At 36.0% G+C, this 15,020-nt stretch overlaps 1 protein-coding gene across 2 annotated transcripts; it reads right to left on the bottom strand.

The window, feature by feature from the left end:
• Positions 1–543: 543 nt before the first annotated feature.
• On the bottom strand, positions 544–10,151 carry LOC107618753 (transcription coactivator). Of its 2 annotated transcripts, XM_016320896.3 has the most exons (12): positions 10,017–10,144; positions 8,565–8,949; positions 8,372–8,461; positions 8,159–8,263; positions 6,912–7,013; positions 6,733–6,817; positions 6,474–6,543; positions 6,269–6,313; positions 5,077–5,318; positions 3,033–4,989; positions 2,723–2,939; positions 668–1,495 (listed from the first exon to the last, which is right to left on the bottom strand). In XM_016320896.3, exons 2-12 carry the CDS (start codon positions 8,646–8,648, stop codon positions 923–925), a joined length of 3,570 nt encoding a protein of 1,189 aa, XP_016176382.1. In that variant the 5' UTR covers positions 8,649–8,949; positions 10,017–10,144; the 3' UTR covers positions 668–922. The 2 variants fall into 2 exon arrangements, with proteins under 2 accessions (XP_016176381.1, XP_016176382.1); XM_016320895.3 differs by having other exon boundaries at positions 544–1,495; positions 3,033–5,318; positions 10,017–10,151.
• Between the last annotated feature and the right edge of the window lie 4,869 nt (positions 10,152–15,020).

Raw genomic sequence — 15,020 nt, 5'->3', positions numbered from 1 at the left:
GAGTAAAGTATCGTTTTTGTCCCAACGTTTGGGGTAAATCCTATTTGTGTCCCTAACGTTTAAATCGTCCTATTTGTATCCCTAACGTTTGTAAAAGTGATCCAATGTTATCATGCCGTCAATTACACATCATGAGCGCTTTAGTTTGAGTTTTAAAAATCTCTTCTTGAAGTTAGAATATAAATGTTTGGGATAGAATCGATGATCTACTCCAAAAAAATAGCTCATCAAATGTTAAAACTAATTCTTACAACATTTACATAATTCACTTTTTTAGGAACATAATTGAATCTAAACACAAATAGTGGGTATAATATTAAAATCGAACACATCCAAGTAAGATCTAATTGAGAATGAATACATCTAAGGGAGAATAATTGAAAAATATAATCTGATTTGTTAGTATAATTAATAGTAGGATAACATTGAATCACTTTTATAAACGTTAAGAATGCAAATAATACGATTTAAATATTAAAGACACAAATAGAACTTATCCCAAACATTAGAAACAAAAACGATACTTTACTCTTTCAAAATATGTAAAACATAGCACGCTCCCGAAGTCTCTACTGAGCAAAACAGGTGACACTGTTAACTTAAAATTTATATAATACACACATTACTACATTAGGCAGTTTTACCACTAAGTCCACTAAAAATGTTAACCAAACAAGTCTTCAAATCAAAATTAATACATCATCAATCACCAAGTACTGCACATAATTACTGCCCCTCAGAAATGAAAAGTTTGTACATAATTACCACATGATAATATCAATGAATGGAGTGTGGCTCTCACCAAAAGTGAGAACCAATAACATTGAGTTCCCCTATCCATACTCTTATGACAAATCCACCGTTGGCAGTGGCCAAAGACGGTTACAAATTAAGGCAAATATCCTATACAGGTACAATAAAATCACTTCCTCTTACTCTTGGAGAAGCCACCCTTTTTCCTTTTCTTGGGAGAGTTTGAGCAGTTTCGTTTAACAATGCATTTAGAGCAAAACCAATCCTCCTCAGGAACATCCATAAGTGGAGGGTCACAACAATCAATATGTGTACCAACTCCACAACCAACAGAACCACTCTCATCACCACAAATCAGCATCACGTCCCCTCTATCCCTTGATCCACAAACTTCACAAGCTACATCGTTGCTTTCAGGAGTGCTACTAATTGATTCTTCAATATCAGTGGTCTCTTCTGCTCTATTCTGGTGTTTGGAAAATGACCTTTCTGCCCAAGCATGAGTGTCATATAATACATGTTTCTCAAGTGAGGAACTTGGTTTGCATACATATTCGACTAAGTAGTCAGCCGAAATGCAAGGTATCTCGTATCTTAAGAACTCTTGTACCCACAGGTCGACACGTGGCATTCCAGGAGCAACTATGGCATAGTCGATTCCGGTACCAAGGAAGCGCGTGTAAGGAGGAGAGGTAGCTAGTATTGTTCCGTCTCCAGCTTTGACCACTCGCTTCAGAGTATCCTATAACAGATAATTGACATGCTTGATGCGTCAAATTTAACAGTTGATATACACATGAAATGGTTGCAAACATTGTTAGGAGTGATCTCTCAATTTGATTTTCAAAAATAGAAAAAAAAAATTTGAATGAATTTATCCGTAAGTTATAACGATATGGGTTTTTGAAAGTGCACATCGGTATTGCTGTTGCTTTTCAAAAGTTGCTTGATTTCTTAGTTTTTTAAGAGTTACTTATCAAAAATTGTAGTGGTTATGTTTGATAAAATAAATTAAAAAATACTTCCAATAAGAGCATAAGGAAAGCGTTTGGTCTACACCATAATTATTCTACAAAGTTGTTAAACTTGTTCAAATAACATTGATTTTAATAAAAGAAAATTGAATAAAAAACTGTTTTAAAAATTGCTTCTCATAAAACATAGTAGTTCGGGTATGTTCTCTCAGTCTTCTTCGTGAAACAAGCTGCCAAGAAGAAACAATGTTGCAGCGGACAATGAAGAAAGTATTAAAGCCTGGCAGATACTTACAAGGGAAGAACAATCAAAATAATAAATAAGAGTACAAAGATAACTATTTAGTATAGTGATTAATTGTGAATCATATTTGTGTGTTCCTAAGTCAATTGCTAAATATTTTTGTATTTGAGTCTTTAATTTGTGAAAGTACAAATCTGTGTATGTTGCTTTTTTAATCCAATCCCCTTTTTTAAATATTTTTAGACTAGCCAGATGTTTCAATTCTGACATTCTTTCAATAGTACATTTCTCAAGACAAATGTATGACTTAAAGAGGTATGAAATAATTTATAGCATCATAAGATGAAAGATATAGATGTTTAGACAGATGAGAAGTCATACACGATAAATAAAAACAAAGAATACAAGAGTTGTAGAGGCATCATTTGTTGAAAAAAATAATAATATCCCGTCTTGGATGATTTGGACATATGAAGAGAAGATTAAACGAATGTTAGATAGATCAGTAGTTAGGAGAGGAGGAACACTTCAGAAGACTCTTAATGAGGTGGGAAAAAGAAACTTAAGTATAAATGACCATATTATAGACATAATATATAACAGGGTACAATGACATCATTTGAATCATGTAGTTGTTCTATCAATTTATAAGATTTTGTTGTTGATGCTGTTATATTATTATATATAATATAAGGACCAAGCAGTGTTAGGAGATAGGATAGAGTACTTAACCAGGATTGAGAAAACCTACCAAAGGTGGAGTGATGCAGTCACCATACACAATAATGCGCATTCCATAGAAGGCACCATGACCTGTTCGCTCTTTCAGCAGCCGCCACTTTCTAGGAGCCTCCATATCGATCGTGCCATCCTCGTTGAGACCAATATCGTGCCACTCATAAGGTTCCTCTTCCACAAATTCCCCTGCCTGATTGCTAGCAGTTAAGAAATCAGTTTTCAGAATCCACCTGCATTTCATCCAAAGATTAATTAGAATATCTTTACTCGTGTTAAAGAAAAATGAAGACAAATAGTAGGTGTTTGTGCCTTATATTCATTACCTTCCTGATGCCGCAGCAGCAAAAAATTTCTCTATCCTGCGTAGAGGCTCTGGTGCTATGAAGTGGGTTGCTTGATATGACCACTGATGAGAATCCCGGCAAACTTTGCCCTTTAACTTCTTTATCAATTGTTGGAAATCCTTTCTCAGAAAGTGATGCCCCGTTAATATGAAACATGGTGGTTCAGTTTTCAATCTTTTGTTAGCTTCTGACATAGGTGGATTATAACCTGTTTGCTTGGGATTTATTTTTTCTGGCTTTGAACTCAATTTATTAGTTCGATTGGCAACAGATTTGGCCTCAGGCATATCCTGCTCTCCCTCATCAATTGGTCTATTTTCCTTCTGTTCTTTTGAATCTCCAAATGCCTTTCTTGGTGCGAAGGATTTGTTGCTCGCATCTGTAGCATGAGATACTTCTTTGGCAGATTTCATTCGTGCCACATTTTCCCGTTCCATGCTTATCTTATTCTCAGACAGTGCCACTTTAGATTTCTGTAGTCCCTTTGCAACAGTGACCTTCTTGGCAATACTTAGAGGACGCTTTTTCACTTGATGTTTTACTTCGCGTTTCATGGTTGAGTCATCTACTGAAGGTGCCTTCTCTTTTTCAGTTAACTCTGCAGTTTCCTTCTCAGGCACTGCTGCTTCACATTCTGTTACATGGTGCATGTCTTCTGACTTTTCTGCTGTTTCATCAGCTTTGTTTTTATTTTCATCGTGTTTCATTCCCAGCTCAAGTTCACATTTATCATCAGGAGCCTCTGTTTCATCATCCATAGTTTCAAGTCTGCCATTGGCATCATCTGCATGTTTAACAACAGTTTCTTGCTCCTCTGACTTATTATTATCATCAGTCATAGGTTGAGGTTTATCGCCATTGTCAATTGGTACCTCTTTGATTCGACTGGAAAAGTTTACAGCTTCACCTTGCTGGATGGTCCTGTTTGAGGAAACTAGTGTTTTCTGTTTAGCAGTAGCACCAACTTTTGGCTTAGAGCCAAAACTTCTCTTGGCAACTGATTTCTTGCGAGGTGATTTTTTAATCAGCTTAGTACTTTCTTCATTGCCTAAATCTAAATTTGGGGATTCCCCATTCAGAGGGTTCTTATTGTCAGGGGAACCCTCCAGATTTTTCGCAAGTTTGTGTTGCTCAACTTCATTACCAGCAACTTGTTCCATTCCATGACCCGCGATTTCATGCTTCCCATTAATTTTAGACTCAGTCTGATAGGCTTTATCACTTCGAGCTGACTTTGGGCTTGTATCTCTTGTAAAAGGCTCATCAAATGATAGGGAATTGGATATAGAAGCTATGGATTTAGAAAATGAGTTTTTGTTGGGTTTGTCAAAACTATCTTTTCCAGCAGAAAAACAGGGTTCAGACTTGGATGGTTCCTCAACCACAGATGTCACTTTTCGTGCTTCAGATTTACCATTTTCTGAAGTGATTTTCTCGATGAATAATTTTGCATCGGAAGTAATTTTCCTTGATTTTAATGTATTAGAAGCAGCTTCATTTACCCTCTTTTGCGGCAATTTACCAATTGTCACATCCCCAGAATCTTTAGCACTGGTTGATTTGATTCCCCCACTGCCATTTAATACCTTATTGGAAGGGGTTTTATGTTTGTTACCTGATTTCAAATCAGCCAAAGGTGACACAGTAGATCCAGCTCCATTATCCAAACCATCATTTAAGCTCCTTGGAAGAGTGAATCCCCTTTTGTTCTTAGAATAATACTTGATAGAACTGAACTTTGCTTCAGAATGTGTGACCCTTTCAGCACTTGCAGTAGATGGTGATCCGAAATCATTGGCCAGCTTATTAAAAGTTTCAGCATGTGGTTCTGCTTTTTCAGTTATGAGAACATCCTGGCAGCCTGTCTTTGGAGAATTGGCCTTCTTTGACTCCCTGATCTTAACATCTGTCTCAGGTATCTGACATGATGTAGCACCTATAGCAACATCAAGAAACTTATCCGTTGCCTTAGGCTCATCAACATTACTAAAGCTTATGTCTCTATCAGCTCCGTTGTTATTACCTTGAATAAATGAAGATTCTTTACTATTATCAACTTTTGGTGAATTCTTGAGACTAGTAGATTCTGTCTGGGCACTTGAAAGCTCTCGATCTGATTTTAATAAGCCACTAGTTGCCTCAACACCAAATTTTGCAGTGAGGGGACTTCTGCTTATATTCCTCTCAGATTGCCCCAGATCAAAATCTTCAGTTTCTTCATCGGAATCCTTAGCTTCTAACTTCATAATCTCTAGTTCATAGCCACTGGTTATAAATAAATGTTGAGCAATTAGTTGAAATGGATAAGAACTTTGTAAAACAAATAAATATAAGCATGTATTATTATATTTATATCATCTTAGAAGAAAAAAAAATTGCAGTGAGACAGTGCAACTTAAAGCTTTTGAACAAGACCACAATCTTTATATTCAACTTTCATATTGTATGCACATTTATAGCAAACTAGTGATATAGGGAAAAAACCTTAACTTCCTTGAAGTTCTTATAAGAAAACTGCAGTTACATAGGGGGGAGTTAAGGGTTAAAAAGAGAGGGAGGGGAAATAATTGGCCACCAACTTTTCTCAATCCCTTCTATATATAGTAGAAGTAGATGATTGAGGCCATTAGTTCATCTTTATGAAATCGTACGATATAATGACATGGCAAGAAACATTGCAACTAAATATATGGAAATCAGCTTTAAAGTTAAAATGAATGCAAGAATATACAAGTACATATTGACAATAAGATGCTGAGCTTAAGCAATGCAAATGTTTTTCTGTATACTCCAGAATGCATTCAAATACTGTTAAGCCAAAAGTTCTTCATTCATAAGATTATTGGTTAAAATCAATCTCAGTCAGTAACTTCAAACAAATTCCAAATTATCTCCAAAATCACGATGAGAATGCTTTATAAATATGCAAGCTGATTAGCTGAGAAAAAATTCCCCTTGTCTGCTGTTAGAACTGGAATCAAACTGTAGTGTCTGTTAATGAACTGTAATTATAGATAGGATATTCAAAAGACATCTCAACTCTCTGATGACTCAATTAATCAATGACTAGGCACAATTCCCTCTAGGATGTCATCAATTGTATCAAAGGACTCTTAACTGACACTTAGGCTGCAGTTGATTGAATTCTAGATTGTGGATAAAAAAGTAGTTTAAATCAAGTCTACAATTTCACATGGTGCAAAGCAACACCTCACCTCTTGTTGTAATTTTCTTCTGGAAGAAGCGCCCAGACTTTCAAGCTGAAGAAATAAGCAGCACTTTAGATTTACAGAGCTATTTTGTAAAATTTCAACCAGTCATTAAATAAAATAAAATAAATGAAATAAATCATACATAGAAAGAATGCAATCCAAACTATAAATATTGGAACTCTGAGACAAAATAGGAAAAGACATATACCAATCTTCCAACCAACGATGATTAACTAGCTTTATTGTTCCCATTCTCTTGGCAAGCTCATACTTCTCCCCTATATGTCAAAGATAAATCAATCCTTTGGTATTGGAAGATAATTTCTTTTACTTTTTAATAGAAGATCATGGAAAGAAGATATGAGGATCACACATAAATGAGTAATAATACTTAATAGAAATCAAAAGAGAAAAATGAATGTGTGCTCTTGATTATAAATGTCAAAACAATATAAGATGAAACAAACCTTCAAATTTGTAGCATACAAGATGAGTAACCCTGTTTGCCACCAAGGGCTTAAGAAATGTCGCACCAATGAGGTCAACCATTGTCTGAAAAGGTCAAACCAATATTATCACCACATAACAACAATGCAATCATATGCTCCTTGAAGAAGAAAACAATATGGTAGCAGAAACTGCATACCATAATATCATCACGATCCTGTCGTAGATAACCAGTCAAGCACACAACCAAATTCTGGGCACCAGGTATTCCATTTAAATCTTTAAGAGGTCTGTACATAACCTGCTAAATGTAAAAAATTAAACAAGAAATAATTTGCTAAAAGTCCAAACCTTGCTAGAAGTAAAGGTAGAAAATTATCAAACAGAACCGAGAAAGCAAAGTAAATAAAATGAATCGTCTTCTGGAACTCATGTTTTGATTGAAAGACCAGATTCACGGGAAAATTTTGTCTAATAAACCAAGAATGTCTCTTTAGGTGGGTTTGCAACACGTACCTAACATTGCCATCAAGCTTCAAAGCTGATTATTCAGGAAACTAGTCAATTTTTTTATTCTAAAATAAAAACAAATAAATAGCATTACCTCAAAGGACTTATAAATTTTGATTATATATTTTGAATCAAATATAAATCCTAAGGCATCCAAAGCTATTTAAAAGGCTCTTCTATTCAAACGGCTTTCAAAATTTTCTTCAGTTTTTTTTTATTAGACTATCTTCCACTAGATACAACTTCCTCACAAAAAACTTCTCTCATGGGCAAATATATGCAATCCTCCCCGCCATAGGAGCTCCTTCAAGTTTCTTCTGAATGGAATCATCCCAAATCTAGTTTATAGTATATTTTATCCAATTCAAACATTTTCATCTCCAAAAAGACCAGTTTTTTTTTTCTCTTACTGGCATTTTGAAAACTATTATTTATTACTATCGTGGGCCAATCCCTCCACAACTTGAATCCTATCTTATGTCTTAAATTTCAATACCACCAATCCCTAAAACCTAAATCATGCAACTTATGTTACAATTTAATTATAAAAAAAAATTAATTTTACCAAATATATCATTACTCAACTTTTAAACATGCAAGAATTCATTTATATATACCACACTACTCCTGATAATTTGTAGACTCAAAGCATTATAATTTGTATAGCTGAAGAACTACATCAACTAACTATAGCCAAAACAAACTTCCCCTAAGTTGACATGTCAAAAATGAGAACAGATAAATCTTCCCAAGTCCGAAACATCATGCTAACTCTTATAAGGAAGAAATACTTGATTGTTAATTTGTGATTCAAAATTTCAACACAATAAAATAAAATATCTACTACTTTACTTTATTTAGTATTTAGATAGATTTTATTATAATCATCACTCACAAGAAAATAATAAAAAGTACAAGAATATGTAAGAAACTAACGGAGGAAGCATCGACGGGCATTGCAATATCAGAGCTATGATCAACCCATAATTTAGTCACCACTGTCTTTCCATCGTTTCTGGCAGCAATACACACAGGATCATCCTGAACACACAAATTAAATTAATTTAAATTAAAATTCGGAATCACAGTACTTATTTGTTTCAATTAAAAACGAGGGTAAAATAAAATCAAGTAGCAAATCGAACTAACATATATGATCTTATCGACAATGACGTGCGTGCAACTTCCACTGTACTTGCCTTCATCCACTGCACCACCGTTCACAAGCTTGAACCGAACCTTTTTTTACAATTAACAGCAATTAAATAACAAATTCGATGAATAAAAAGAGATAGCCATTTAAGAAATCAGAAGATGAATAAAGATCAGGGAAATGGGAAACCTCGGTTTCATCCTCGGGACTGAAACCAAAAAGAACGAAGTGAACACCACAAAAGACTTCTGATTGATCACTAGTTCCCAGCATTTAGAGTAAACTTTATCAGTGATATGGCTTCAATTCAATGATGACAAGTAAGGAGTAGTGAAACGAATGAATATACAAAGGGAAATTTCAAAATGGTAACTCCTTTCTGGCAACTGTGGTTGAAGGAAGGGAAGGGGTTTATTTTGATTTTAATTCTCTACTACTATCATTAAAACTTATGTTTCCCGGCAATTACAATATCCATGGCGACAAAATCTTCCCCCTTAGTTTCAGTACACTATTCTATCTGTTTTGCGATGCCCAATCCTGCTTCCTGATATCAATTTCTCCAAATAGCACCCTGTCCACAATAGCAATCAAACATAAATATTTTGATGAATGACGTCAAAAAGCACTTTGGCGCTGTCCACAAATCATAAAGCATACACCATTTATCTTTCTTGAAGGCAAGCTTTTAAAATAAACAATATACAAGGGAGCTCTCATTCAATTTTATCTTTCTTCTCAGTATACTCATGCTTTCAGTTTTTCTCACTCCATAGTGTTTTTTATTTTTCCATTTTGCTAGGATTCTTTTAGGGGAAGGGAGGAGGGCAAGCATAGTTTCAGGAGGTCTCGACTTATTCAGCATAAAGATGACATAGCAGAATAATGACCATCATGAGAGCTAAATATAAGCATTGCATATAAAAAAGAAAACATTCCTTTGGATGTAACTTTACATTGGAAATTCTTTTGAAGTCAATGCAATCCTTTTGAAGTAACTGGCTTTCATTTGTGTTGGGAAAAAAAATATTATTTAGGGAAGAAAATTGGACTATACGACAATTAAATCAAAGTTAAGGTTGCTTTGATACTCAAAAATATAATTGTTGGCTTGTGCCAATTCTTTTTTAATCCCAGTGGACCAATTTGGATGGTTCGAACGCAGTGCAACCCTAGGGTATTTAGCATGCTTTCTCATAATTGCAGAAGCGGGAACAAGCTGTCAAGAGTATATTAACATACATGCAGGTACAGATAAAAGTTCGACTTAGCAGCAACAAGATCCATTTCACCAAACATGTACTAAAATTTAAACTATGGTTTCAATCAAATAACCTGAACCCTCACCCTAACTAATCTACGCCGTACATAGAGTGAATACTAAAAGATAAACCATACATAACTCATTAAACCGAGTATAGTTGGATCTATTAGGTCAACAACATCTCTAATATGTAAAAATCAAAGTTACGAACAGCATGCAAGAACACTGTAACAGTCGAACCATGTTAAGAAACTGAAAACTGAAGGAAGAGAACGAATCAAAGTCATAACAGAGTAAAACCAGATCTGCGGATAGGAGCGAAAATGGACCAGATCAGAACGAGAATGAAGAAATGGAATGTGCAAGACATTGGTTACCTGGAGGTTGGTAGTAGACACGGCGGAGGACGGTTGCGCGGCGGGCGGAGGACGGTTGCGCGGCAGGCGGAGGGTACAAGTGGTTTGAGTTTGGGAAATTAGGGATATTGAGAGGGAGAAAGGCTGGGATAGGCTGAATGGGGTTTATTGGAAAACCATCTTCGTTTAATTCTCTATTGCCCGGGAAAATAATTTGCTTACCACCAAAATCTTTCCCCCCATTTTTCCAAATTCTTCAGTCAATTACATTTTTCTCCTTAGGTTTGAAATTTGAAATCGCTGCCTTGCGGGAAAACAGGGTTTTCAATTTTTATAAAATAAAAAATTATCCAATGACGATATTGGTTTTGTACCCTTTTTTTTTTTTTTTTGGTACGCCGTACGGGAATAATTATATTAAAAGTAATTTATAAATAAATTATTTTATATTTAGATTTTTAGTTTTAAAAGTGTTTATTTTTAAAAAAAATGTGATAAATAAAATTTTTATTATGAGAGAAGCTAATTTTTTTTAACTTTTCTATAAGCTTCTAAATAGCTTCTTAGAAAATTGTAATTTTATTTTGAAAATTGCATCAAACATTAATACTATTACTTTTTATAAGTCAAAAACTTAAAAAAGTTACTTTTTAAACTTCCCAAACCGACCCTAAGTAATTGGACCCGATTACTTTGCATGAGATTTTCAAAAAAAAATTAACATAAAATTAGAGGTCTAATTTTTTTTTTTAATTTTCGACGTTCACATTTCACAAATCAAACCCTCTAATTTGTGAACTTTAAATTTTTTTTTAACTTTTTAAGCATTCAATTTTTGTATTGGATGGTCTGATTTCTACTCCCCAAATTAAATCATTCGACATTTTAGAAAAATACCACAACAGTCCAGAATATAAAAAAAACAATATTATTAATCTAATATCAAAAAGAAAAAGTGCAATATGTGATTGTGTCCTTAACCAAAATGCAAAAATAATAAGAGTTAATAATCAGATTAATTTCTAAGGTTGTGTTTGGTTCTGAGAACAAGATAATACAAGATATTGAGAATAAGATGTAAAAATTAGAGTTCTTATATTTTGTTAGGTGATAAACTAGAACAAATTATGAAAGTCGAATTTATTCTCATTTTTTTTCATTCAAAAAATTTGGAAAGAAAATATAATAATAAAAAATATAATTATGAAAGCAGATGGAAAAGTGGCAATGAAGAATACAACGGTTAAATACCCAAACGGAAATGGATGGACAATGAAGGTCGAAGTGTCAGTCGCACAAGGGAATAGGGGTTGACTATTGGGTTTGATGTTTTTGTAAAGGAGGTGGGACATGAGATATATAGAGCGGATAGTTTTTTAGAAGTTGAAAATTCACGAACGATGGAGGCTAACCAGAATTTAGGTGACAGAAGAATGAAGACGCTGGCAGCACTGCGGGATCCGGCAGCTGAACTAGTGGTGGCAGGGCCAAGAGATTACGGTGAAGAGAATGGTAGAACAGTAATTCATGACATATTTTTGAATGTATGTAATCAAGAGCAATTAAGATCAATCAAGTTAAAAAAAGGTAACAGACCCAAATGCATTGAAGGAGATTAATGGAGGCAAGGATTATGGGGATTATGAATTGAGTTTGGAAGGGGATTCGAAAAGGACAATTTCTTGGGGACATTCAAATTAGGGTAATGGGTTTCACGCGAGTGGTATAAGGGCTAAATGAAAATATATATAGATTGGGTTAATCTTTCCACAAGGAGATGGATAATAAAAGAAATAGTGGTGGCATGTACCGCTTGGACCATAATAGAATTAGGCCAACAATTACACATAGCAAAGATGGGCCAAGTGAGGGAGGAGGAGTCTGTGATGGACAGTGGGTTGGAGAAGCTGAGGCGGGCGGTCAGACTGCTCCAAACCAGGTTGTTGAAAAAACAACGAGGGAAGGAAGGCGCAGCGCTGGTTCTTCTTTGAGGAGCATTGCATGTGCACCGCTGACATCTGACGAGTGACAAGTGGCGGGAACGTGGCTGCGGATAGGGGTGGCAAACGGGCCGAAACCCAGCCCTAGTGGGTTGAAAGAGATGATTCCAAATCCACCCCACTCGTGTCTTCCGCTTTTGCTTGATTTCGAGTCTCTAACTCGAATTCCAATTTTTTTTATGATCTAAAAACTATTTTCTTTTCTTCCAACTATGTTTAGCCATTTTCTTCCTAGTCATCAAAAGATGAGTCACAGTGACAAGACTCAAGTTGATAGTCTAAATAAGTTCGGAATTGCCACATCGAAAATTATGGCTTACATGGCCAGGTAGTCATGACTCATGAGGCTATGGGATGCTTCGGTTTACCAAAAGGCATCTATATAATTATGTGTGTAGCCAAAGACTAGCTGAAATAAATGATGGTGATGCAGTAACAACCATAAGTTATTTGGAGGGCAAGGCTAACGCTGACATGATGGCGGTCTCCAGATATACAAGGACGGCAGAAGATCAACTTGGTAGCCCATTTTGGGCTGATGGGCAGATGATGGCGGATTACCAGTTGTTCGTTGATGTGATTGCATTTGATTCAACATATCGGCCCAATAAGTACAAGAAGCCTCTAGTAGTATTTTCTGGATCAAATCACCACATGCAGAAGTCTACTTTTGGGTTTGTCTTGTTGGAGGACGAGGAGGTCTGTACATATAGGTAGATTTTGTTGAATCTTCTTGATGTCATGGGTGACAAGAAGCCGTCTGTTGTGGTCACCGATGGGGATAAATCTATGCGGGCAACAATTGCGGAGGTGCTGCCATCGGCCAGACATCGCCTATGTGGGTGGCACTTGGAGAAAAATTATGTCCAAATGGTGAAAGAACTAAAATTTTGGAAGGTGTTCAAGAATGCAATTTATGCAAACTTTGACGTTGAGGAGTTTGAGAAGTATTGGAAGACGGCCTTGGAGAGTCTCAAATTAATGAACAACACTTGGGTGAAGAGCCCTTGCGATATAAGACAGAGTTGGGCAATGGCATATCTTCGAGGTACTTTCTATGTCAGCTATAGGACAACTTCGAGATGAGAGGCATCAACACTTTTATCAAAGGGTTCTTTAAGTCAACAAATAGCATTCTAAAATTGGTTCATAGCTTGGACAGGGTGGTGAAAGACTACCGCAATAATGAGGTGACATCCCAATTTTTCTTCTCGTATTACACGCCAATACTAACAATAGTACTCGATTCGATAGAGCTGTTTGCTTCAAAGATGTACACTAGAGGAGTCTTTAAGGAGGTGAAGAAACAAATCAAAGGGGTTGGAACTTTACTCTTTTTTGACAAGGACAACATAAGCACAACAACTATCTATAAGTTCTCAAAGATGGGGAACCGTTGTAGGGTACGCAAGGTGTTGTATGATCCGAACGAGTAGAAAACTGAATATGACTGTTAGATGTAAAACAGTGAAGGTATTCCTAACTGCCACATATTTTGCGTCATAAAGTACGAGGGTTTGGTTGAAATCCCACAAGGTCTGATATTGAGGAGGTGGTGCAAGGACGCTAAGGATTGGACGGTAACAACAACAGAAGGAAGAGAATGACATGAGTCTCAGCTACTTAGGTATGGTGCGTTGTGCAGTGCAATGACTCTAGTTGTGAAGCTTGCATTTGAGAATGTAGGAGACTTTGTGGTAGCCAGGGATGCAATTTCCGATTTAGCACAAATGTCAAAAGGCTAACAGTGAAGATGGAGTCTCATCACAGGAGGTTGTTAAGACCCGTTTGTCGCCAAAACAAAGGGGGTCCCTAAGCTATAGGGAAACAACATTCTTGAGCCAGGGAGAGGCTTGAGGGAAGAGGTGTTGCTGCACTACTTGCAAGGTTCTAGGCATGGTTCTGAAAATCAAATCGGACCAGCCGGTTCAACTGGGTTAACTGGGAACCAGTCACCTAGTCAGTCTGGGTAAGCCTATAAATCGCCTGGCAAAAACCGGTGAAAAACCAGTCGAACCGGTGGTTACCTGGTGAACCAGTAGAACCGTCCAGTTTTTTAGCGGGTTTTCGGTTTGGAAATAAACCCTCTAAACGGCGTTGTTTTGTCCTTTAAAAAAAAAGAAAGGCTAAAGTGCTAAACGAAGTACTGAACCAGTGAACCCTAAATCCGTTAGCCCATCTTCTTCAGTCAGTAGCACCTCATCTCTCCTCTCTTCTCTGAGAACCATAGAAGCCACCACCACCAATCGAGCAGCCCACCGCCACCGCATTCCGCAGCCACCGCGTCCCACAGCCACAACAGCAACGGGTTTGACCACCGCATCCTCCACCGCGTCCTTGTCATCGCCGAGCTCGCCTCCTCTGTCGTTGCCGTTGCTCGCTGCCGGTAAGTAATACTCTGTTATTCCTCCTCGCTGCCTTCTAATTTTCTGTTCATGATTTTCTGATTTATTTGTTTGCTGGATTCATGATTTTGATTTATTTGTTATTTGTTCATGATTTATTTGTTTTCCGGATTCATGATTTTGATTTTTGATTTTTGATTTTCTGAGGTTATTTGTTCATGATTTATTTATTTGCTAGATTCATGATTTTGATTTTTGATTTTCTGAGGTTATTTTTTCATGATTTATTTGTTTGCTGGACTTTATGATTTTGGTTGCTTGACTTCATGATTTTCTGAGGTTATTTGGATTCATGATTTTTTATTTTCTGAGGTTATTTATTTGTTCATGATATTCTGAGGATATTTTTTATTTTTGATTTTCTGAGGTAATTGTTTGTTGAGGTTATTGTTATTTATTCATGATTTTGGTTGCTGAATTTATTTGTTTGTATGTTTCAGATGGAACAATCACAAAGTAACCTACAGCCACAAGATAATGCTGTTCAAGATTCTCAAATTGGTTATTCTAGAGGTAAATCTGATCCAACTTGGTAATATTTTACAGTGAAGTATGACAAAAATAACAAGGCTTAATATACATGTATTTTCTGCTTGAATACTTACAATGGAGGGGGGATA

Source organism: Arachis ipaensis, chromosome B9, assembly GCF_059453495.1.
Source record: "Arachis ipaensis isolate K30076 ecotype BB chromosome B9, ASM5945349v1, whole genome shotgun sequence".
NCBI lineage: Eukaryota > Viridiplantae > Streptophyta > Magnoliopsida > Fabales > Fabaceae > Arachis > Arachis ipaensis.
This window is presented reverse-complemented; position numbering and strand designations above follow the sequence as displayed.

Excerpts from the sequence above, each read along its gene's own strand:
- LOC107618753 (XM_016320895.3), bottom strand. The coding sequence starts at position 8,648 with ATGCTGGGAACTAGTGATCAATCAGAAGTCTTTTGTGGTGTTCACTTC. Across the intron at positions 7,014-8,158 it reads TGCCCGTCGATGCTTCCTCC|GTTATGTACAGACCTCTTAA; the intron begins GTTAGTTTCTTA and ends TACATTTAGCAG. Across the intron at positions 1,496-2,722 it reads ACTGCATCACTCCACCTTTG|GATACTCTGAAGCGAGTGGT; the intron begins GTAGGTTTTCTC and ends TATCTGTTATAG.